Source organism: Nycticebus coucang, chromosome 3 (assembly GCF_027406575.1).
Source record: "Nycticebus coucang isolate mNycCou1 chromosome 3, mNycCou1.pri, whole genome shotgun sequence".
In the NCBI taxonomy this organism is placed as follows: Eukaryota; Metazoa; Chordata; class Mammalia; order Primates; family Lorisidae; genus Nycticebus; species Nycticebus coucang.
Window position 1 is genome coordinate 68,748,845 of NC_069782.1, and position 24,111 is coordinate 68,772,955.

General features: G+C 51.2%; 2 protein-coding genes across 3 annotated transcripts; one reads left to right on the plus strand and one right to left on the minus strand.

The window, feature by feature from the left end:
- Window positions 1-1,718: 1,718 nt before the first annotated feature.
- On the plus strand, window positions 1,719-8,520 carry SYDE1 (synapse defective Rho GTPase homolog 1). 2 transcript variants are annotated; one of them, XM_053584507.1, is made up of 8 exons: window positions 1,722-1,862; window positions 3,438-3,779; window positions 3,882-4,526; window positions 4,695-4,909; window positions 5,549-5,675; window positions 5,877-6,037; window positions 6,894-7,119; window positions 7,306-8,520. In XM_053584507.1, the coding sequence occupies exons 1-8, from the start codon at window positions 1,775-1,777 to the stop codon at window positions 7,704-7,706; spliced, it is 2,205 nt and encodes a 734-aa protein (XP_053440482.1). In that variant the 5' UTR covers window positions 1,722-1,774; the 3' UTR covers window positions 7,707-8,520. The 2 variants fall into 2 exon arrangements, with proteins under 2 accessions (XP_053440481.1, XP_053440482.1); XM_053584506.1 differs by having other exon boundaries at window positions 1,719-1,862; window positions 5,549-6,037.
- Window positions 8,521-8,674: 154 nt separating this feature from the next.
- On the minus strand, window positions 8,675-16,856 carry ILVBL (ilvB acetolactate synthase like). The gene is made up of 15 exons (XM_053584508.1): window positions 16,599-16,856; window positions 15,176-15,377; window positions 14,910-15,037; window positions 14,686-14,824; window positions 14,489-14,600; window positions 13,069-13,168; window positions 12,832-12,929; window positions 12,595-12,731; window positions 11,703-11,837; window positions 10,117-10,231; window positions 9,860-10,029; window positions 9,704-9,774; window positions 9,549-9,620; window positions 9,261-9,366; window positions 8,675-9,133 (listed from the first exon to the last, which is right to left on the minus strand). Exons 1-15 carry the CDS (start codon window positions 16,779-16,781, stop codon window positions 8,955-8,957), a joined length of 1,947 nt encoding a protein of 648 aa, XP_053440483.1. The 5' UTR covers window positions 16,782-16,856; the 3' UTR covers window positions 8,675-8,954.
- Window positions 16,857-24,111: the final 7,255 nt, after the last annotated feature.

Sequence of the window (24,111 nt, forward strand, 5' to 3'; positions counted from 1 at the left end):
TGAAGTAATAATGGCTAGAAAATGTCTCAAAGTTGGCAAAAGACACAAATCTACATATCCAAGTATCTCAACAAACTCCAAGTATGATAAACACATAGAGACACATAACCAAAATATATTATAACCAAACACACACAACCTCTTCTTTCCAAGCCTTTTGGACACTCCCTCCTGTGCAGGCCTCCATCGCCTGACACCTGATCTCCTACCTGAACATTCAGAAATGAACAAGATTGACAAGCATCACCTGGTAAACTCCTAGTTTTAACAAAGAGGCAGATAAACCACTAGAACAAACCACTGGAATTTTTAAATTCAAGCTGTGGTGTTAGAAGAAAGGAAACAGAGTGACATAATAATGACTAGACAGCAGTGGTGGACAATGCAGGCCTCCAGAGGAGATGCCACTGGATCTAGAGAGTGAGAGAGGGGCAGCCTCCAAAGAAGCTGGGCTTCCCAGGCAGAAGGAACCATGTGTGGGAAAGGTCTGGGGCCAGAACATTTTGATGTTGAGAACCAGAAAGTTGGCAATGGTGAGTGACTAGAACAGCAAAAGAGAAGACATCAGAAATCTTAATCAGACCATAGTGGGAATCTGGGTTTTATTCTAGGTGGGGTGAGAAGTCAGGGGGAGACAGTTCTGCAGAAGTGTGCCATATCTGATTTTAGTTTGAAGTCCTCTCTAGATGCTATATGAAGAATGGGACATGGAGTGAAGCAAGTTTTTTTTTTTTTTCAAGATGGACACAGGAGAATCTCCCATCCCATGTCCACTACACAAGATCACTTTGACATGCCTGCTATTAAGGTGGGTAGGATCTAAGTCCCCCTCCTTGAATCTGGTGCCAGAATTGACACAGAAAGACACCAACGGTTGAAACAGAAAAGATAGCAGGCTTCTGCCTTGTTCATTTTGGGGTCTCTGGGTGGTCATCTAAGAAGTCTGACTACCCCAAGGCCACAGGAGGGGCCCATGTAGGTGCCCTACTCCACAGGTCTAGTCCACAGGCCCAGAGGAGGTCTCAGCCAACAGTTGGTATCCATCCCAAGACCTGTCAATAAAGACCACCTCCAGATGATTCAGCCAGGCACACACACACATTCTTTGAGTCACTCCTAGCCTTGGAGTCTTCCCAACTGAGAAGTAGAGACAAGCAATGCCAGCACTGTCCTGTCCAAACTCCCAGCCCACTGTATCTGTGAGCATCATGAAAAATGCTGTTTGACACCATTAAGTTTGGGAATGGTTTGTTGAACAGCAGAAACTGGGGGCGGGGGGGGGGGTTTGAGAGATTTGGGAGGCAGAGGGAGAGGCAAGAGTGACATCAGAGAAACCAAGGAAGGGGTGCAATCACTGAAATGAACTCAATAGATGGGAGGGAGAAAAGGGGATCCCTGTGCCACGCGCTTTGGAGATAAACCCAAGAGAACTCCCTAATGCCATCACCTAGGGAGGGCAGGTACGGAAGAACAGCAGGGCTCCCGCCTGCGCCACGATGGTCAGAGCTGAAGCGGACGGGCGCAGCCCAGAGACCCCATCACCTCTCCTCCCGGGCCCAGGCGACTACATATCCCAGCATCGCCTGCTCGGGCTGCGGGAAGGGGATTAAAAAAAAAAAAAAAAAAGTTTGGGCCAAGCATTCCGGGAATGCGCTTCCTGCTGACGCGGGGCAGGGGGCGGGGGGCGGGCGGGGAGGTCCTGGCGGGACAGGGAGGGCGCGGGGCGGTGCAGCCGGAGCCCGGGGCTCACACTCGGCCCGGCCCGGGCCCCAGCATGGCCGAGCCGCTGCTTAGGAAAACCTTCTCCCGCCTGCGGGGTCGAGAGAAACTTCCTCGCAAAAAGTCAGACGCCAAAGAGCGCGGTGAGCAGAGCCCGGTGGGGGACTAGGGGTGGCGGAACCCCGTCCGGCCTTAGAGGGGGATGTCCCAGGGCTCCGAGGAGGGACGGCTGGGCTGGGGGAGGATCATAAAGAGCCCCGCGAAGCCTCTCGCGGACCGGGACACCTCGAGCCGGGGACGAGCAGGGGATCCTGGAAGGAAGGGGCTGGGAGGGAGGGGGGCGCGGACCGTTATGTGCGGCTGGCCCGGGATGCCAGAGCCGCGGGCTCCTTGGGAGGCCCAGGAGGGGGCCTCGCCCCTGACAGGAAATGGGGCCGTGACAGAGCGCCTGGAGGGTGGACGGGAGGAGGGACTGGGAGGCCAAGACACTAGGGCCCCAGTCAGGTCAAACTGGGGGAACAGGGAGCCCCGGAGCCGCGGGCTGGGAGATGGGGGGCGTATTCCTGCAGAGGAGAGCGGGGGGCGGTGCATCAATCATGGTAACCTCCCCGCCCCGTCCCTCTCTCACCTAGTAACCAGTGGCTGCAGCTGCATTTGCCCACGATGGCCTCAGAAAACTGTCCCCTTTATACACAGAGATAGAAAAACTAAGGCACGAAGCAGTTGGATATTGTGCCCAGGGCCAGTGAAGTGATTTAAACAGCTCTTTGGACTGTCTAAATAGGGACCTGTCCTCCCACCCGGCCCTGGGAGGGGAGCGGCCGGGAATTGAAGGTGACCTGAGGAGGGGGTCAGCGGGCTAACAAAACGAGACCTTAGTGAAACGGGGAGCTGTGTGGAATTGGGGGTCCGGGGAAGGAAGGAGTTAAAGGAGGAAGGCCAGACCATTCCAAGGACTTGACCCTTCCTCCACCCCAGAACTTCCCAAAGATGCCCAAAGTTCCCAGGGCAGGGAGAAGGGATAGGGATGCCCACAACATACACACACAGGAAACAGCCCTGAATGTCAGAGAGACCAGAGCTAAGGGGAGGCCCCAAGGCATTGATGGTGAGGGACCTGGCTTGTGCTGAGGGACAGAGCCAACTCCAGGATGGGGTCAGAGTTGAAGACAGACAAGGGGGTCGTGGAAGGGGTGGAGAACTGGGGGTGACATGCTGCAAGAAGAAGAGAACCCAACTTGTAGTCTCCTGATCAAGTCAGTGTCTGCTGTAGGCTGTGTTTAACTGTGAGGCTCTCTGAAGACTCCCTGAAGGTGGACATCCGAGCTGCAGGACACTGACACTCAGAGAATGGAAGCAAGTTGTCCAAGGCCACCCAGGCCAGGGTTAATGAGAGGGGTGAAGAAGTGAGACTGAACACAGTGCCTGAGGACCCAAGGAAACCTGACATGGGCCTTCCTGAGGCTGGAGAGACAGAGTCCTCTTTGGGGTGCCAGGGATTGAGAGAGGCTGGGCTCTAAACTGGCAATCAAAAGATTGCTAGCCTGTGGCAAATCATTCCAAGTGACACACAGCAGGCCTTTAGGGACAGTGACTTATAATGGGTCCAGGCAAAGCTGGACACAGCCCATCACAGCATCCTGCCTACCAATCAACTTCATGGGCCTGTTCTGGGGACGGTGGGGTTATTGAGTTTCACTCCCCTTGTTCTCCATTAGGTCGCCCAGCCCAATGCCCAGAGCCCAGCCCTCCAGAGCTAAAGCCCCAGGCCCCCGAAGGGTCCCAGGCTGGAGTAGAGAGGCCCCCCAGCCCTGAGGCCTCACGGAGCCCTGCACGAGGTGCCTACCTGCAAAGTCTGGAACCCAGCAGCCGCCGATGGGTGCTAGGTGGGACCAAGTCACCTGAGGAGGCCTCTTTGGGACCTGGGGCTCCTGGCAGTGGAGAGCCTGCAGGCGAGATCTGGTACAACCCCATCCCTGAAGAAGACCCCAGACCCCCAGCACCTGAGCCCCGAGGACCACAGCCAGGCTCCACTGAGCCAGAAGGCCCAGCCCCCCAAGGTAAGCACAAACTTCCCATCTTTAATCTCCCCAGGTGAGCACAAGCCTCACACCCTTGCCCCAAGCCCATGTTCCTAGACCCTGAGGTCTGCTGTCTTGCAGGTGCAGCCCCTGCCAGCCCCCCAACCAAAGCCTCCCGCACCAAGTCCCCAGGCCCTGCCAGACGCCTCTCCATGAAGATGAAGAAATTGCCTGAGCTGAGGCGCCGTCTAAGCCTGCGAGGACCCCGGGCTGGCCGAGAACGTGACAGGGCTGCCCCTGCAGGCTCTGTCATCAGCCGTTACCATCTGGACAGCAGTGTGGGAGGACCCGGGCAGGCAGGGGTGGTTGGAGGCACCCGGAGCCTGAGGACTGGCTACCTCAGTGATGGGGACTCACCTGAGCGCCCAGCAGGACCCCCATCACCCACTGCCTTCCGGCCCTATGAGGTGGGCCCAGCAGCCCGGGCACCCCCAGCTGCACTCTGGGGCCGCCTCAGCCTGCACCTGTACGGGCTGGGGGGCCTGCGACCAGCACCAGGAGCTACTCCAAGAGACCTGTGCTGCCTGCTGCAAGTGGATGGGGTGGCCAGGGCCCGGACAGGGCCACTTCGAGGGGGACCAGACTTCCTGAGGCTGGACCACACCTTCCACCTGGAGCTTGAGGCTGCCCGGCTACTGCGAGCCCTAGTGCTGGCATGGGATCCTGGTGTGAGGCGGCACCGGCCCTGTGCCCAGGGTATTGTGCTGCTCCCTACAGTCTTCCGAGGTAGGACACATGGCTACAGAGGTGGAGGGCCAGGGTACAGGGTGCACCCTTCCCTCTAGAGTCCTCTAGGGGGCCAGACTGTGGGAGGGGAGTGTGGCTTGAAGTAGGGGGTGGCTAGGGTGCAGGAACCTTGAGGCAGACCCAGCTCAGGCCCCCTTGTGTCCTCAGGGTGTCAGGCCCAACAGCTGGCTGTGCGCCTGGAACCCCAGGGGCTGCTATATGCCAAGCTGACACTTTCGGAGCAGCAGGAAGAACCTGCAACAGCTGAGCCCCGAGTCTTTGGGCTGCCCCTGCCGCTGCTGGTAGAGCGGGAGCAGCCCCCAGGCCAGGTGCCCCTCATCATCCAGAAGTGTGTTAGGCAGATTGAGCGCCGAGGGCTTCGGGTGAGTCCCCACCTTCCCTGCTGGACCCTCAGACCACAACCACTCCTCGTGATGCCCAGAGTATGGACACTGAACCCCTCCCCTAAGCCTGAGCCACTCCTAGCTCCAACCTCTGCCTAGACAGAAGCAGGAGGCTCCCCTGCTGTAGCACCCAGCCCAGAACCCATGCCAACTTTAATAACAGGATATAGGCCCTCTTGGAGTGCAGGATTTGATGGGGGAAAGATGTGACTCTTAATAACTCACAAATGTAAACTGCAACTGGGACAAGAGTTATGAAGGGGAGGTATCTGGGGTCTGGGAGAGCTTGAAGCAAAGCCTGATTTGGTTGAGGTAGTCAGGGAAGGCTTCCGGGAAGGGCTTCACAAGTGAGCTAAGGAAGCTCATTGTTTCCTAAGTCAGAGGAGTTGGGAACCAGGAGGACCGGTGAACCAAGTAGAGGGTTTACAAGGCCAGGCTGTCCAAGCAGTCAGGTAGGGATCTGGCTGATAAGTGCCAGAGGAAGGCAGCCTGCTAGATTACAGCCAGTCCCAGACCACAGTGTCCACAGTACTTGGGCCAGAACTCCAGTCCCTACCCCACTGGTCCCTGATCAGTCTGTGGGCCCAGCAAGAAGACATCCTCTGTTCTCATCCCCAGGTTGTAGGGCTGTACCGTCTGTGCGGCTCAGCAGCAGTGAAGAAAGAGCTTCGAGATGCCTTTGAGCGGGACAGTGCAGCTGTCTGTCTCTCTGAGGACCTATACCCCGATATCAATGTTATAACTGGTCAGCATGGCCCCCTCTCTCCTGCCTGCTCACCCACTTCAATTCACTTTAAGGCTGGGCCTATGATCCCTTTGGGACCTCACACTTTTCTAACCTTGTTTTCACCATCCTGCACCTATCTGCTTCCTTTTCTTTCCCTCGGCCCCTCACTTCTGGCCTCAGAAGCCAGGGGTGCCCTGACCAGAAGCTCTGTGTCCACAGGCATCCTCAAGGATTATCTCCGAGAGTTGCCTACTCCTCTCATCACCCAGCCCCTTTATCAGGTGGTGCTGGAGGCCATGGCCGGAGGGCCCCCAAGCAGGGCTCCCCCAAGCCCTGAGGGCACCCGAGGGCTCCTCAGCTGCCTGCCGGATGTGGAAAGGGTGAGTTGGGCCTGGTGGGAGCAGCAGGACCTGGAGTAGACTGATACCAGTGGAGTGTTTCACCCATGCCTGGGCCACTAATGGGCATGAGCTTGCAGCACACTCATATCCCTACAAAGTAAGTGCTATTAGTATCCCACATCATAGATTTGGAAACTAAAGTCCAAAGCAGCTTAGTGAGTTGCCCAAGGTCACACAGCCAGGAAGTGTCAAAAATACACTCTGAGGCTCGGCACCTGTGGCTCAAGCACCTAAGGCACCAGCCACATACACCTGAGCTAGCAGGTTTGAATCCAGCCCAGGCCCACCAAACAATGACGGCTGCAACCAAAAAAATAGCCAGGCGTTGTGGCCGGCACCTGTAGTCCAGCTACTTGGGAGGCTGAGGCAGGAGAATCGCTTGAGCCCAGGAATGGGAGGTTGCTGTGAATTGTGATGCCTCAGCACTCTACCCAGGGCTACAGCTTGAGGCTCTGTCTCAAAAAAAATGCACTCTGAATATAAGTCTATCAACCTACCTTCCTGGCTGTGGGAATCTAGACAAATCTCTTCCCTCTCTGTGCAATACCTTCATCTGTAAAATGGGATTCATACCAGCTCTGCCTAACACACAGAGGAATGGGTTCCAGTCCAAGCTCCGCCATTTCAAAGCTTAGTTGCCTTTGGCTTGTCTTCCTGCCAGCAAAACGGGATAATAATATTTTGATATTAATACCAAATAATTAACAGTCTTAGCTCTATCAGTTATGAGAAGACCTTGAACCTCAATTTCCCCCCTCCAAGCCGACTTGGTCTCCTGCAAGGTATGACAGGGGCCTAATTTTGCCGGCCTATGTCTTCCCAACCTTCTCCCCAGGCCACGCTGACGCTTCTCCTGGACCACCTTCGCCTCGTCTCCTCCTTCCATGCCCACAACCGCATGACTCCGCAGAACCTGGCTGTATGCTTTGGGCCTGTGCTGCTGCCGGCGCGCCAGGAGCCCTCAAGACCTCGCGTCCGCAGCTGTGGCCCAGGTCTCGCCAGTGCAGTGGACTTCAAGCGCCACATCGAGGTGCTGCACTACCTGTTGCAGTCTTGGCCAGGTGAGCCAGGCCACAGAAACGATACTTTCTACGTGGGCCAATCAGAGTCTCCAAATTGAGGCAGGCCACGCCCCCTCGTCTGGGTACCTGGTTGCCTCAGCAACCAGTTCAGAGTCCTCCAACCCATCTTTTGACATGTCAATCAGATGCCCGCCGCTCTAGCTCCTAATCCTTCTCTCCTTGCAGATCCCCGCCGGCCCCTCGAAGCTCCCGACGTCGCGCCGTACTTGAGGCCCAAACGACAGCCGCCGCTGCACTTGCCATTAGCGGGCCCCGGAGTGGTGACTCGGTCCCGTGGCCAGGGAGGTCCCGAGAGCCCCCAGAGTAACCGCTACGCCGGCGACTGGAGCGTTTGCGGGCGGGACTTCCTGTCCTGCGGGCGGGACTTCCTATCTGGGCCCGACTACGACCACGTGACTGGCAGCGACAGCGAGGACGACGAGGAGACAGGCCAGCCGAGGGGTGCCGCCGACTTCGAAGACGACTTCGACGCGCCCTTCAACCCACACCTGAATCTCAAAGATTTTGATGCCCTCATTCTGGACCTGGAGAGAGAACTCTCCAAGCAGATTAACGTGTGCCTCTGAGCCACCCTGTCACTAAGGACCGGGTTCCTGGTTGCTACGGAGGTGTAGTAACAACCGAGGAGGACCATATCTGTTTGCTCAGGCCGAGCTCCTGGTTGCTAGGGAGTTGTCAAGGGGCCAGGTTCCCTTTGCAGAGAATCATTCCCGGTTTCTGGTGTCCAGTATTTTGGACACCAGTTGAGAAGGCCAGGGACTGCGGATTTTGGGGACCAACGGTTGTAGCCATCTTTCCTGAGCACCAAGGGCTTCTTTCGTTGCTAAAAGGCAGTTCTCCCGCTTGCGTGGCTGGCCTCTCTGGCCTCCCCATGGCCAGGGAAATACCAGTTACTGTGAGCATCACCCTGGGATGGTGAGACACCTCTAGTCATCTTCTTGCTGCTGCCAACCAAATCAGTATTAGCTTTGAGCACTATACTCTGTTTCTCCCTCCCTTGGAGGACCCAAGGACCATCATGAGGTACTGTTTTAGGAAGGGGGCAGACCCTATCCTGGGCTCAGTGGATAGGGGCTTATAGAAAGAGATCTGGTTTCCCCAACCTCTTTTCCAGGGAAGACCCCATGATTGACCTCCAGCCAGCAAATGGAGATAACAGAGTCTGCCCTTCCCCTCCCTGATTTGAGCACCCCTGAAAAAATTTGAGCACTTAACCCCTCCCTGCTGGAGGGGCCCCACCTGAAGCGTCAGGCTGGGGTTACTTTGGTACGGAACATATTTATTGCCTCCATGCATTCTGTGTGTGTGTGACCAGTGTGCATGGACACGTCTGGAGCAGATGTGTGGGGCTCTTTAAGGGACCACAGAGGTGGGAAGAGTTACAATGCCCAGTCACCCCGAAATCCCTAGTAATGGTGCCTCAATGGGCCCGAGAGCTCTAGTAAGGAGAGTAAAGTCCCCTCCTGTCTCCCTCCTTTCCCTCACCTCCATCTTTGTGGACAATAAACCAATATGCACAGGTTCTTGGACTGAGTACTTAGGCCTATGTAGGCCAGAGTGGTTTATTCAGTCTTTAAGAGAGAAGGGGAAGAATGACAAGGGCACAGTTAGACCCATGGGGGAAAGGTCCATGAGTTCTCCAGGGCAGCCAGGGAGCCTCTCTGAACTTTGATCCCTCCATCCCCTGCTCAGAGGAGGCAGCAGAGTCATTGGGCCTCATGGGATAGGCCCAAGGCAGGTAAAGATGAGACTCCAAACCAGCTGAGCACAGTCCATGGTTAGAAAGGGAACAAAGCATACTGACCCACAAGGTCCTATACAGAAATGGAGCCATCACGGAAGTCTGTCCTCCCAATAAGGATGTTGACTACAACTGGGTGGCCATCTCGGTACTGCTGCTGGGCATCACGCAACACCTCGACCACCTGGTCCTTGTTGTCCTGTGAGAGCAGTAAGCCCCGGGCTCCCAGACCCATGGCTGCCTTGTGATAATCTAACAGGAGAGATTAAGTCACATGGGGGTAAGGATGTAGCCCACCATACAACCAGCCCCAGAAGAATGCAAGCCCAGCTGGGCTTAGACAGGCTCCCATCTTCCCAACCCTGCCAAGGTCCCTCACCAGTGTAGGCCAGGCCACAGGCCACATTGCTGCCCAGGCAGGGCACCTGCTCCCGAGAAATCTGAGTCCAGCCTGCATCATTCCCTACCAAGGCAATCACTGGGATCTGCAGGAAGAGGATGACACCAGGCTGCAGCCTTTAGACCCAAGGCCTGGCCAGCCAGAGGACAAGGACAAGAACAGGATACCTCTGCTAGACAGAGAAGGCTCCCTCCCCACCTCAGTCCACCCTGACAACATCTTTCCCAGACCCCAAGTTCTAAGCTTCCCTTTTGGCAGTCTGGTCACCTTGTGTCTGACGAATGTGTCAAACTCAATGAGGCTGTATCCAAAGGCTCCATCCCCAAATAAGCACCAGACCTGGAAGGGTAGTGAGGGACCCAGTACCATTAAGGTGGCTCATGGGCCAGAAAGCAGTAAGTCTCCCACGTCCAATACCTCACCTCAGCATCAGGCCGGCTCAGCTTGGCCCCAAGTGCAAATCCTGCACCAGCTCCCAGAGTCCCAAAGGATCCTAAGAGAATGGTGATATGAAAGATCTGGTGGGTATGAAAGGATCAAGAAAGTGCAAGCTGCCCCAGGCATGAGCCCTTCCTTACCAGGATCAAGCCAACACAGGGGGCCACGGGGCTGTATCACATGGGCAGCACTGCCTACAAAGTCCCCACCATCAACTACCAGAAATGAGTTGTCAGGCAGAGTTTCCTCCACCAGCTGCAGCACCCACAGTGGGTTCAGGTGCTGGGTCACAGGCATCACTGCCTTCTCCCTGCAACAAGGGCAACAGAAGTCAGCAGGGCCAGCAGTAGAGCCTGAAAGGGACTCCCCTTCCATGCCCACTCAATCCAACACCTACTGAAAGGCCTGCTCCTTCTGCCGGTCAGCTTCCCTCAGCTCTTCTGCCCAGTCTGGGGCCCATGTCTGGCCCTGAAGGCCTTCTACCAGCTTCAACATGAAGGAGCCCACATCTCCTGGAGAAGGGAGAGGGAAAAGCTGTGGGGGGTGGTTTCCTCCTTTCCTGCACAACAGGCCCAAAGACAGCAGGAAACCAAGAGCAGCATCCAAGCAGTAGCCCCAGAACAAAACAAATGAAACATACCAGAACCAGGAGAGAGGGGGGAAAGTCCTGAGAAACAAGGCTCAGGCAGCACCAAACAGGTTAAAAGCTCAAGCTGGCCTTGTCACCTCTCTCCTACCTCTCTCCTACCTACATCCTGGGTCCTTTCAGTTCTGCCTCTGAAACACACTGATAACAATAGCTCTATCCGCCAAGCACATCTCTCAAACCCTGACACACAGAACCCCACAGTGAGCATTACTGGTATGAAGGAATAAACAGCCCAGTATGTACTTTACCCCCTCCTCATTTTCTTTTTTTTTTTTGTAGAGACAGAGTCTCACTTTATGGCCCTTGGTAGAGTGCCGTGGCCTCACACAGCTCACAGCAACCTCTAACTCCTGGGCTTAAGCGATTCTCTTGCCTCAGCCTCCCAAGTAGCTGGGACTACAGGCGCCTGCCACAACGCCCAGCTATTTTTTGGTTGCAGTTTGGCTGGGGCCGGGTTTGAACCCACCACCCTCGGTATATGGGGCCGGCACCTTACCGACTGAGCCACAGGCGCCGCCCGTCATTTTCAAAATGATTAAATGAGGCTCTGAAAGTTAAGCTTCTACCATTATTTCTGTCATGGCCATTTTTAATAGATCCCCTAGCCTCCACCTAGCCCCTTTCAGCCTGCTGCCACCAGCTGCTGGAGAGGACCTTCCCAAACACAAATGCCACTTCTCTGCTTAACACAAGAGTACTTCATTGGCTGGGCACAGTGGATTACACTTATAATCCTAGCACTCTGGGAGGCCAAGTTGGGAGGATGGCTTGAGTTTAGGAGTTCAACACCAAACTGACCAAGAGCAAGACCCTATCTCTACTAAAAATAAAAAAAAAAATAGATGGGCATATTAGCACACACCTGTAGTCCCAGCTACTCAGGAAACTGAGGTAAGAGGATCGTTGAGCCCAGGAGTTTGAGGTTGTTATGAGCTATGATGACACCATGGCACTCTAGCCTGGGGCAATAGAATGAGACTGTCCCCCCACCCCCCAAAAAAAAGTGCCCCATCACCTACACTGCAAGGGAGAGTTAATGTCCTTATGACTATGGACCAAGTGTATTATGTCAAGATGACAGGTTCAGGGACAAGGAGTGAGCTTTGTTTGGGGCAGCAGGCAGTGCAAGAGGGAACATGATCACATGCACCTTTCCAAGCCTTCCTCTGTGCCTACCACACTATTTGTTCCTATGTGTCTGGCTAACTCACTGCCCCTGGGGCAAGGTATGGGCTTCAATCACCAGCACCTGGTTCAAGCCAGCTGCAGCAGAAGACAAGACACTTATGGGGGGTGGAAGGGGGGGAGAGGGGAGGATACATCAGGGGACTCACCTTGCACAGCCTCCTGGGGCTTCCAGAAGATGTCTGAGTTGAGCAACATCTCTTTCCGATTACGATTGACAATGACAATCTTGCTGTTGCGGCTGAGGACACGACCATAGGATAGACGGAAGTCACACACAACTCCTGGGGTGGGGGACAGGGACACAGTAGACAAAGGGCTCATGTCCTGAAGAGTGTCCCTATCTTACTTGATCATGGACTGAGTATACGAGGGTCCTGTTCTTCACCTTTCTCTGCACCTATGCCATTGGCAATGACTTTGCAGCTCCCCACCTCTTGAATCTGGGATGACCTCATGATGTGCTTGGCCAACAGAATGTGGCAGAGGTGGTTGTAAGCCATTCCTGAGAGCTGGCTTGGAGAAGCAACACAACTTCCGCTCCCTCTCTTGAATAACTGCTCCTCTGGCCCATCAGGTTTCTCATCCCCCACTAAGAGACAGTTCAGGTTAACCCGCTGAAGGATGAAAACATGAAGGATGATAAGAAAAGAATTCAGTTACCCCAGCTGAGGCCATCCCAGACAAGCTACAGAGCCAGCCAACTCCCAAATAGATGAGTGAGCCCAGCCTGGATCAGCACAGCTGCCTACCCAAGTGTAGACTCATGAATGAGCCCAGCAGAAACCAGAAATACTGCCTCAACTATAGGTAGATTTTAAGAAATCAAAAACACATTTTAAGCCACTGAGTTTGGAGATGGTTATTATATGGCAGAAGCTAAATGCTACAGCTGTTACATGCCTGAGGGGTTCAAGGCACTTTATATGAAAATGTGTATTGACTACAAGTAGGCGCCGACTAGATGGCCATCCTTTATGTGAAGCCAGGTCACAGGTGAGGAATGCCTAAAGATACAGAGAGGAGGAAGCTGAGACCCACCTGCCAGGACAATGACATCTGCCTTCTTCAAGGCAGCACTGCGGTTTTCCCGGATGTGAAGGGGGTGGTTGCGGCCCAGTAGTCCCCTTGCCATCCCCCCAAGAAAGCAAGGAACACCCAGAGTCTCCACGGCAGCACTGGGAGAGGCAGAGAAAGCAGAGGTCAGCATGGTCAAGAGCCTGTCCCCTCCCCACAAAGCTGGGACATTAGAGTAAGGTCAGGGCTAGGGCTTCTCACCGAAGCTTATCAGCAGGTGTCGGGGACAGCAGGGCCTGACTTCCTAGCAAAATCAGGGGTCTCTTGGCTCGGCTCAAGAGCTCCACACATCGCTGGACCTGGAATGAGAGGTGAGGCTCAAAGGACCATGCCTGAGTTGTCATCAGCCCCCAAGATCAAGGCCCCAATACTGATTCAGGAAGAGTGTTGGGGGCCCTGCCAGATGGGGTCCTGGGCCCAGGAAGAGAGGTGATTCACCTGCTGGGGGGATGCCTGGGGGATGTCCAGGGGCAGGGGTCCCTCAGGCTGAGGCTCCCAGGCCCCTGCAAAGAGGTTGGCCAAGTAATTCTCTAAGTACCTGCAAGGGGGAAAGGAAGGGGCCAAGTAACCAGGATTAATTACAGGGATTTCAGGTGCTATGGAAGGATAGGGGCCAAATGGGGACAGGAGCAGAAGAGTGATGGCCCAGAGACAGACAAATCCCCAGTGTCCAAATTTCTACCTGCCTATTTCCCCTTAGTAGTTTCTGGTAAAGACCTCAACTTGACATAGCCCTACCAGGAATAAGTAACACAGGCTTAGAGTGCCAGTATCAGTGCCACAGCTGTACTTGAGTCCTGGTCCTGCCACTTTCTAGCTGTGTGACTCTGGGTAAGTGACTTCACTTTTCTGAGCTGCCTCTTCTGTAAAATGTAAAAAGGAATGTCCCTCTCAAGGATCTATCCATGTAGGCTATAAGGCACTTTGTAAAACATCTGATCAGTAGGTATTATGAACATCATCCTCTCCTGCTTCGGACTATATACCTTTTCTGTCTCCCTACTTGTTGGGCCGCAGAGCACCAACTTTCCTTAAGGCCTTGTGTGGGCCCCAGAGACACATGAATAAATTCCACCCAGCCCCTGCCCTTGAGGAACACTCAAGCCAGCCAAAGACAGACACATGGGCACTGGCAGGAACTTAGCAGTCAGAACTCAGGGCCAGAAGCCTCTGCTTTTTCTGTTAAGGAGGGGCCAAGATTGCAGAGAAAGAGATGAAGCACAGGATAGAACTATGGGAAACTCCAATATTTACAGAAAGGGCCAGAGAAAAGCCAGCCTTATAAAGGGCAGCCTGAGGGAAAGGGAGGAAAACAGGGGAGGAGGCAGGTCCAGAATGAGGCCACTATACAAAATTACTACTGCCAGAGCCAGCCCTTACATGCTTTTCACACACCCAGAGCACAAGGACCTGACTGTCTTGTCCATCAAGGTTGCCCCATGCCTGTCCTGGTATCTGGCACATAGCTGGCACTCACTAAATATTTGGAAGGGGAAGGGCAAAACAGGCAAAATGAAGGAAAGGGAAGGAAGAGAAGGATGAGGAGGAAGAGAAAGAGGAAGAAGAGGTGGAGGAGGGGGTAGGAAGGCTGCTCTAAGCCTATCCCTTCTGCTCACCTGCTGTTTCCATGAGGGCCATCGTATTTTCCCACCCTACAAAGTTCATTCATGGCTTGGGACCTTTGCATAAACTGTTTCATCTACCTGGAATCCCCAGGGATGACTTCTCTCAGTCATGTGCAAATCAAAGAAGGATGGAGAGGTAGGAGACTGCAGGAGAGAGCAGGGGATGGAGAAGGGTGTGCTGTGCCAGAGGTGAGGGTGACAGCGAAGGGCATGCTGGAGGTAGGGCTATTCACCAGAAGACCCCTCGACCCATGAGGCCTTTGGGCAGCGTGGCTGGCATAATCTCCTTCTGGATGATGAAGTAGGGATACAGCACATCAACGGGAAGCTCCACAAACACTGGACCTGTGGGGGCAAGAAGAACACTGAGCCTACAACATCTCCCCCCATTCCTAGGCCCCAGTGCCTGACCATCCCTACTCCCACTGACCTGGGGTGCCTGACTGGGCAGCAGCTATTGCAGCCCTCAGGGTGGGCACAATATCCCGTACCCTTCGCACAGATGCACAGAACTTGCAGAGTGGCCGGAACAGGGACATCTGATCAATGGCCTGGAGTGCACCCCGGTTCTGGTAGAGACAGAGTGGGGCAGGGGTGTCATATGAGCCCTTTAAGTCTCTGTGGAGACCCCGCCACCTCTCAAGGTCTGGATACCTGCAGCAGAGTAGGAGCAGCCCCACCCAAAAGCAGGACCGGGGACTGGGCCATCTGAGCATTCTTCACTGCAGTCACTGTGTTGGTGAGGCCAGGGCCTGCAGTTACCGCTGCAACACCCACAATCCCTAGAACACAGACCCCATCATGGCTATGCCCACCTTCCAAGCCATTCTCCCAACCCCATTTCCCAAAATCCCCACCCCTTACAAGACACCCCATCCTACATTCCCACCAGCCCCCAGCCCTCCCTGCAATGCCCTCACCAGTCAGGCAGCCCACAGCATGGGCAGCAAAGACAGCAGTAACCTCATGGCGTGTGTCCACCACCCGGATGCCCAGCTTCTCGCAGGCCACAAGCAGTGGGGAAATGTGCCCACCAACAAGCGTGAAGAGGAACCGCACACCATGGGCCCTCAGCACAGCTGCCACATTCTCCCCACCATGCCGGACACTTGCCTTGTCCACCTGGACAGGGAAAAGGGGAGGAGCAAGGATGTCAAGGGCCAAGGCAAGGGCAGCTCTCAAGAGAGGGGGCAATCCCTCTGCTCCAGGTAGGGGGAATGGAGCCCAGTCAAAGGTCAAGGGAACTTCAGTTTTAGGCACGCATTATATACTATACACCAAGCTCCAAGCAAGGCATGCTATCTTACCAGATCCTTTTGACACTATATCCCTTTTTACAACTAAGGATACCAATATCTGCCAGAACAAGATTCAAAGTCTGATAAAACCCACACTCTTAAGCACCCTACTCTGTCACACTAACCACCTCCAGGATTCAGAGCAATCAGGGAGAGGAGAAAGAGAAGGTGGATCTATATAACCAGAGGGAATTTGGCCATAGGCACAAAGCAGGGAGCCATCTGCTGACTTGTGCCTGCCATCTGGCATCCCTGCAAGCCTGGCAGCTGGACTGCTAATTCCCTCACTCAGTGCTAAGCAAGCCCAGGCCCAGCTGATAGGCTCCCAGCCACCAGATGCCTGGCACAGGAGTGGCCTGCCAGCACACACACTTTGCCTTGACTCTCTCCACAAATCATCAACACAAGGTCAGTGGCATCACTCCTGGCTAAGCACAGTTAGACCCAGATAGGAGAAAAATGCCTGAGGAGAGGGTTTGAGGAAGGGGTTTATCTCTGACAGAATAGCAAGTAGTTCAGAGCAAACCCTGTGGGATCAGCTCTTCCCTAACGGGTCACCTAAGGCAAACTCCCACACAATCTCTCTAAGCCTCAGTTTCCTCTTGCAGAAAAGGAGGGCAGAAAAACAACACCTTACTTTCAGGGATGCGGTAAAGGATACATAAGAAAATCCCTCTAAAGCACTGAGCTCAGCCTAGGAAAATTATCACTGTCACCCCCTCAGGTGCCTGCCCTCTGATCCCACTGCGTTTAGGAAATACAAGGAGGACTATCCAAGTGCTCTGTAAAAGGGCTGGGCGCCCCTGGGGAAGGAGGCAGGCAGAGTATGAATGCTCAGGCATTGGTAGCTTCCAGACTATGTCGTAAGAGCGGCAAAGTCCAGGACCCTATATGCAGTTCAGCAATGGGTACAGGGCCCTGGACTAGTTGGGGCTTGTTTTCCCTGACTGTAAAATGGGTGAGCTGGAAGGAGCACCATAAGTCCTTCCTTCTTTGCCTGCCCCTAGCTCGCCTCCCGTCCGTCTCCACCCCACCCCCACCGCACCTTGTGCATCAGCTGATAGAAGAGCCCCAGGCAGTGCGCTGCGCCCAACAGGGCGGCCACCAGGGTCCCGCAGGCCAGGAGCAGGAAGAAGGAGAAGCAGCTCCCGGCAGGGACGGCGGCCATGAAGGTCTCCATGAGGTAGCAGCTAAGGGAGAAAGGGTAGTGCCAAGACCAGAGCGCCATCCACAGCAGGAAAAAAAGCACACCCCAGTTGCAGAGCCAGGCCCTGTGTCTCCAGCTTCGGAGTGACCACGCCCCACCCCACCCGGTCACGCCCCTTGGACGCCTAGGAGCCCCCCCCGCATGAGGCCACGCCTCTCTGGGACCAGGCCACGCCCCTCACAGCTCTAGCCTCAGTTCCCTACATCACCACCACCACCCACACCAGGTAACCGCACGTTAATTCGGCGACAACAGCATCAAGAGTTATTTTCCCACTCACCTATGTGTCGCGGCAGGAAGCCCCGCCTCTCTTTAATAACAAGACTCTGAACTTCAGTCCCAGGGATGAGCGTGCCCCACGTCTACGTCATCAGAGGAACGAGACCACGCCCCCTATGTTAAGCTCGCGACTTTCTACTCAAGGCACTCCTGTCGCCCTAGAGAGCTCTGAGCTGGAACTTGACCCCCGAACTCAGGCCACTGGCTGAGGTAAAATCGCACCAGGATGGTCCTCAGACACTAGCTCAACCACCGAGGTTCTTCGACCTTCACGTACAGGAAATGGCGCTAAAACCGGAAGAATTCGGCGCCCTCGATGTCACGTGATCCCGGCGCTCAGCCGAGCCCTTTTTCAGGCCACTTGGCTCAGCTGCTCCCGGTAGTCCAAGTCCAGACCGATGCGAGTGCATAGAGCCAGAGCCATTACCGGCTGCCTTGCGGACAGGCTCCGCCTCCCTTCGTCATTCATTGGTTCGCACTGCATGCCTCACACTTCTTTCCGCCCCCCTCTTTTTTTTTTTTTCCTTTCTTGCCAATAAGCTACGACCCTAGGCATCTTCATTCGCCAGGATCTTTGTGGGCCCACCTTCCGCAGCCTTCCATTGGTCCCACATCACAGAGCCGTAAGTTCGAGCCGTGGGGGTGTTGCTCGCAGTCTCCATCAGCTGGGCGAGTGCCTTTTCACATAGGACGAATGCGGATGAGCCCGGTCCGCCAGCTCCAACGTCTGAGACCTCATCCCAAGTAAGCCCCTCCCTGGCCCCAGCACAAGGTCCTGCCCCTTCACGTTTAGCCCCGGCTCTTTTTCCTGACCATGTTGTTCGTTTAGCAGGCAGAGGAGTCGGCTGGTAGTCCTGGCTGCACCCCGCGTTAATTCCCTATTGCAGCCGTCCCGCCTCTAGCAAATGATCTCCCCATCAGTAAAAGGAGAATCTTTCTGGTATCTTTGCTTCTATCCGAGACAAATCCTGTCATTTGGGGGCTCCCACCCCCTGCCAATTCTGGGGATTTCCCTCTGAGGATCCTGCTCCATTGTAATTCCTCCTTCTACTGAATCATGCCTATGTTCTAATATCACCCCCTTTAAAAAACGAAACAAACAAAAAAAAAAACCTTACCTCTGCTGGCCCCTCCACCTGATATACTGCTTTGCTTTTTAGAAAAATTCCTCCAATGTAAAATTTTGCTAAAATCTATACTCACTCAGCTTCCTACTTCCTCTTGAAGCCCATGTAAACAGATTCTTTCCCCCCACTCCAAGAGAGCTGTCCTGGATTATTCCAAAACTTCCAGATAGGTCCCTCTCTCTCCTGTCTCTCAGTCAACTCAGCTGTCCCCGTGTGACAACTCACAGTTCTGTTAACATTTGCTCTCAGACACTCCCAGTGCAGTCGAGCCCCAATTGCCCACCGTGGTAACTTGCTTCTGAAATAAACTACTCAAACTCGCTCAGTCTACTTCTGGATTACTCAAACTAAGACCCAGAGCTTGGTAACAAAAATATGTTCATAAAGTTCTGATTAACAGAAGAGTAATTTCTCACCCACAGGACTAGCAACAAGTGTCTAGAATATAGAATGTGGCAAAATATATATAAATATATATATATGAAAAATCTGGAGCCTTCCAGGACAAAAAAAATTGCCTGTTAATTAGAAATTTGGCACTGAGAGCAATAATTGGCATTTCTCCAGGAAAATCCTTTGGTCTGAGGCAAGGTTTGGTAAACTTTGCCCAACTTGCCGTGAACCTCTGAGATTCATGTTTGCCTGAAACTCATTTCATTTCAGGACTCATTTCTACCACCTAGGTCACAAGCCAACCAGGGGTTGGGTTTAACACATGGTTTCCCAAACTTGACCCATTGAACTTCACATTCACAATCTTGACCCCATCAGTTCTTTTATTTGTTAACTAAACTTTTTACTTTGGAATAATTTCAGATTTTGTTTAAAAGTCCTAAACCTTGCACCCCATTGTCAACATCTAACAGAATCAGGGTGCATCTATCAAAACCAAGAAGCCAATGTTGGCACATTAATATTAACTGAATTCCAGACTTTATTCAAATGTCTCCCATCCTGGGATCCCATCCAAGATCCTACATTTCATTTAGACCTTCTGTCACTGAGGGACCATGAGCCAGCCACTATTTACCCTATGACATAGATATATATGCATTCTGTTCATCTGATAAAATAAATAAAGGTGAGTTGACAGCATCAGCAGTGTCATGGAATCAAGGAATGATAAAAGCATGAGTTGGACACAGGAAGGCCAGCTCTAAAGTCCAGGATCTTATTGACCACACTGTAATATCTTGGAATAGAAGCCTACCTTCTGTCCAGTTTCATACTAGTAATATCGTCCATGACCTCACATTTTTATCTATTCATTACACATTCTCTAATACCCTTTAAAATAAATGCATTGCGGGCGACGCCTGTGGCTCAGGGAATAGGGTGCTGGTCCCATATGCCGGAGGTGGCGGGTTCAAACCCAGCCCCGGCCAAAAAAAATAAAAAATAAAAAATAAAAATAAATAAATGCATTGCTATGAAAACAAAAAACATGCATCCTTGCTTCTCTAACACCATAAATTCCACCTTTTAGGAAGTTGCAGGCATACACCCTGACATTGTTCACATTGACACAAACAGTGCCCAGAGCTAATCTGAGAGCCTTGAGAAGGTTGCATCTCCTGAAACCAATCCCCTACAGCCTGCAAAATGCTTTCACTGTTTGCTACTTCCTATCACAAACCTGATTGTTTGGTTCAACCTTTAATTGTGGGCCTACCACTGGGGAGATAAGGCAGCACAAAATCCAATGTTACTGCACTAGTTTCCTAGGACTGAGAGAGTTAAAACAACAGAAATTTATTCCTTCACAATTAAAGAGACCAGAAGTCCCCAATCAAGAAATTGAGGTATCAGCATGGTTGGTTTCTTTTGAGAGCTCTGAAGGAGAATCTATTTCATATATGGTTCTCTCCTGCCTTCTGGTAGCTGCCAACAATCCTTGGCAATCTCTATGTATTTACTTATTTTTTAAGCCAGAGGATCTGGCTTTGTCACTCAGGCTAGAGTGCAGTGACATCATCATAGCTCACTGCAGACTCAAACTCCTGGGCTCAAGTGATCTTCTCAGACTCTTGAGTAGTTGGGTATATAGGCAAATGCCACTATGCCCAGCTAATTTTTTACTTTTTTGTAGAGATGGGGTCTCTCTCTTGCTCAGGTTGGTCTTAGAATTCCTGGCCTTAAGCGATCCTCCTGCCTTGGCCTCCCAGAGTTCTGGTGTTACAGGCATGAGTCACTATGCATAGCCCAATCCTTGGCATTTTTAATTTGTAGATACATCACACTGGTCTCTGGAGCTGTCATCACATTACCTTCTTCATTGTATCTCTGTATGTCCTCTTTTGTCTCTTATAAGAACACTGTCACCAGGTACGGTGGCTCATGCCTGTAATCCCAACACTATGGGAGGCTGAGGTGGAAGGATTACTTGAACTCAGGAGTTTGAGACTTGTCTGAGAGAAAGTGAGACCCCAACTCAACAGAAAAGTAAAAATCACAGCCGGGCCCTGTGGTGAGCACCTGTAATCCCAATGACTCTGGAGGCTGAGGTAGCAGGATGCCCACAGCCGAAATCTGAGGTTACAGTGAGCTATGACGATGCCACTGCACTCTGCTCAAGGTATAAGGTGAGACTCTGTCTCAATAACAACAACAGCAAAAAAAAGAGCACTTGTCATTGGATTTAAGGTCCACTCTAATCCAGGATGATCTCATCTTGAGACTCTTACCTGAATTATATTTGCAAAGACCCTATTTCCAAATAAGGTCACCTTCTAGCTTCCAGATGGACAAGAATTTAAGGAGAACACTATTATACTCACTGAAGTTGGGTTATGGACTCTCTCTTGGAATTTTGAAACAGAAAGGGAGAGAAAAAGAGATAATCTGTGAGAAGCATCCAGGGACACAAAGATCTGGAGACATAAGTATGAGACTCAGACATGAGGTCCCAGAAGCTATGAGGAAACAGAAGCCATGAGGCTGAAAAAAAGGAAATTGGGAAAACCATCAAAGGGCTAGCTAAAAATAATATAAGATGCTGGGCAAGGCAGCTCATGATTCTAATCCCAGCACTTTGGGAGGCTAAGAAGGGAGGATTGCATGAGGCAGGTATTTGAGACCAGCCTGGCAACAGAGTGAGACCCCATCTCTAAAAAAAAAAAAAAAAAAAATTAAGAAATTATCCAGGCATGGTGGTGCACACTTATAGCCCTACCTATTCATCGGGCTGAGGAAGGAGGATCACTTGAGTCCAGGAGTTTGAGGCTGCAGTGAGCTGTGATCACACCACTGTACTATATCTAGCCTGGGGAACAGAGAAGATCTCATCTATAAGAAAAGAAAGTAAATGAGCAACACAAGAGCAGAGGAGTCATCCCCAAAGTGATAAGAAAGTAACAAATACCACTTACTGGAGTTTAAAGCCACTGGAGGGAGTTTGTGTACCTTGCACTCAATGAGCTCAAGCTCCTTGATGTTCTCTTGGCAAGAGAGTTTAGGAGCACATTTGGTTAAAGGGGTGAGTGTTGGCTGGAAATGCTAAAGTGGAGACAGTTAGTCTATACTGCTTTCCCCAGAAGTGTGGCTTGGGAAGACATTTTAAAAAGGTGTCTGGCTGATACAAAAAGGTGTATGTTTTAGAACCTCAAGAAGCAACAACTTCAAAACAGGTTTTTCCACATTCCATTTTTTTCTTCCAAGATCTTATTAATGTTAAGATGTTACCCATGCTAAATCACAGGCCTCCACTCTTCAGGTTTCTCTCCTTTGATCTTAGAGAAGAAAAGATAAGCTGACATTCACAGGGTCATGATCCATGAATACAACCTTTGCACTGCTCCCAGAGAAGAAGAGTCCCCAACCCCTTGTTCTACACTCCTCCACCCCCCCAAATAAAAAAAAACTTAAGTGTTTAAGAGACTTAAGTCTCTCTCTTAAGAGATCTAAATGCAACTTTTTCTTGCTCATGCTGTGTATTGAAAGAGATGGGCTTCTTTAAAGGTACTGTAACAGAAATACTAAAAAGTGGCAAGCACATTGTTGCTAGGAGCTGAGGAAGAAAGAGAATGGAGAAGAATTATTTAATGAGGACAGAGTTTCAATTTTGCAAGATGACAAGAGTCCTGGGGATAGATAGGAGGTTAATATCATACCACATTATGAATATACTGTTTGCAATGCGCAATTGTAAGTGTACCATTGGACTATATGCTTAGAAATGGTTAAAATGGGACATTTTGGCTTGTCGCTGTGGCTCTCATCATAATCCTGGCACTCTGAAAGGCCAAGGCAAGAGGATTTCTTGAGGCCAGGAGTTTGAGACCAGCCTGCACAAAAACAAGGCCCTGTCTCTACAAAATATAGAAAAATTAGCCAGATGTGGTGACACAGCTACTCCAGAGGCTAAGGGAGAAGGATCGCTTGAGCCCAGGAGCTTGAGGTTACGGTGAGTTATGCTGATAGCACTGCACTCCAGCCTGGGCAACAGAGCAAGACCTGTCTCAAAAATAAAAAGGAAAAAAAAAGGAGAAATTTTACAATATGTCTATTTTGTTACAATTTAAAAATATATATATTAAGTAGCAAACATAAGCCAGGCACAAAAGGATAAAATATTGTATGATTCCATTTATGTAATGTAAGTAGTTAAAAACCAGAGTAGTCAAATTCGTAAGGGCAGAAAGTAGAATGGTGGGTACTGGGGGCTGGAAGGAGGAAGTAGTGGGAAGTTGTTATTTAATGAGGATAGAGTATCAGTTTTGCAAGACGAAAAGAGTTGTAGAAATGAGTAGTGATTGTAAAAGTTGTCAGAATCAAAATGGAGTCACTAATGCTAAGAAAACCCTGAGGATAGAGCCAGGAAATAATATGAAAAGAAATAACAAAAACTATCCAAAAGTCTGCAGAAAACATGACCTTGTACAAGGGCCATCACAACCTTCCACAAAAAATATTCCTGTGAGGACATCTGCCCAGCAGCCCATCTCCTTGTTGGCATCACCTTTGTTAATGATCTTTGCAACCAAGAATGATTATTTCAAAACAATTACGTAATCTTCCTCATGTTTTCCTTTGTAAATATTTGTCTTCCTTTACCTCCCTGAGTAAGTGCATAGTTTTCTATTGTAACATGTATACCTGTTACAATGCTTTATTCCCAAATAAACATCTTTCTTCTACAGACCCTCCCTCTGTTATTTAGCTTGACATGGTATTTGCACAACAATGTGAATGTACTTCATGCCACCAAACTGTTTGCTTAAAATGGCAAATTTTAGGTTATATATATTTCATGCTATAAATAAATAATATTTATGTATATGTGTGTGCATATATTTTATATAATATATATAGTAGTAAGCAAGCTGAGTGTGCTGGCTCACTCCTGTAATCTAAACACTTTGGAAGACTGAGGCAAGAGGATTGCTTGAGGCCAGGAGCTGGAGACTAGCCTGGACCATACTGAGACCCCGTCTCTACTAAAAATAAAAAAAAATTAGCTGGCCACGATGGTGCATACCTGTAGTCCCAGCTACTCAGGAGGCTGAGGCAGAAGGATGGCTTAAGCCCAGGAGTTTGAGGTTGCAATGAACTATGATGATGCCACTACATTCCACCCTAGGCAACAGAGTGAGATGATATCTTTTAAAAAAAAAGTATACACACACACACACACACACATAGTAGCAAGTGAAGGAAACCCAAATAGAGGATATTTCTATATCTAACCAGACCTCTTCAAGACTATCAAAGTCAAGAAAAACAAGGAAAAACTAAGGAACAGCCACAGAACAGAGAAGGTCTAAGGAGAAGTTACAACTAAACTCAATTTAGTCCCCTGGGTTGGATCATTGGATCTAGGAATTAAAAAAGGACATTCATGGAAAAATAAGTGAAATACAAATGAAGTCTGGAATTGAGTCCCTAGTAATGGACAAATGTTAATCTTTTAATTTTGATAACTATATTGCAGTAATATAAGATGTTAA

Bases quoted from the DNA above. Each gene is read 5' to 3' on its own strand.
- SYDE1 (XM_053584506.1), top strand. From the start codon at position 1,775: ATGGCCGAGCCGCTGCTTAGGAAAACCTTCTCCCGCCTGCGGGGTCGA. The intron at 4,527-4,694 runs GTAGGACACATG...TTGTGTCCTCAG, and splicing joins GCTCCCTACAGTCTTCCGAG to GGTGTCAGGCCCAACAGCTG. The intron at 4,910-5,548 runs GTGAGTCCCCAC...TCTCATCCCCAG, and splicing joins TTGAGCGCCGAGGGCTTCGG to GTTGTAGGGCTGTACCGTCT.
- ILVBL (XM_053584508.1), bottom strand. From the start codon at position 16,781: ATGGCGCTCTGGTCTTGGCACTACCCTTTCTCCCTTAGCTGCTACCTC. The intron at 9,367-9,548 runs GTGACCAGACTG...CTCTTCCTGCAG, and splicing joins ACACATTCGTCAGACACAAG to ATCCCAGTGATTGCCTTGGT. The intron at 9,134-9,260 runs GTGAGGGACCTT...CTCTCCTGTTAG, and splicing joins CTGTGGCCTGGCCTACACTG to ATTATCACAAGGCAGCCATG.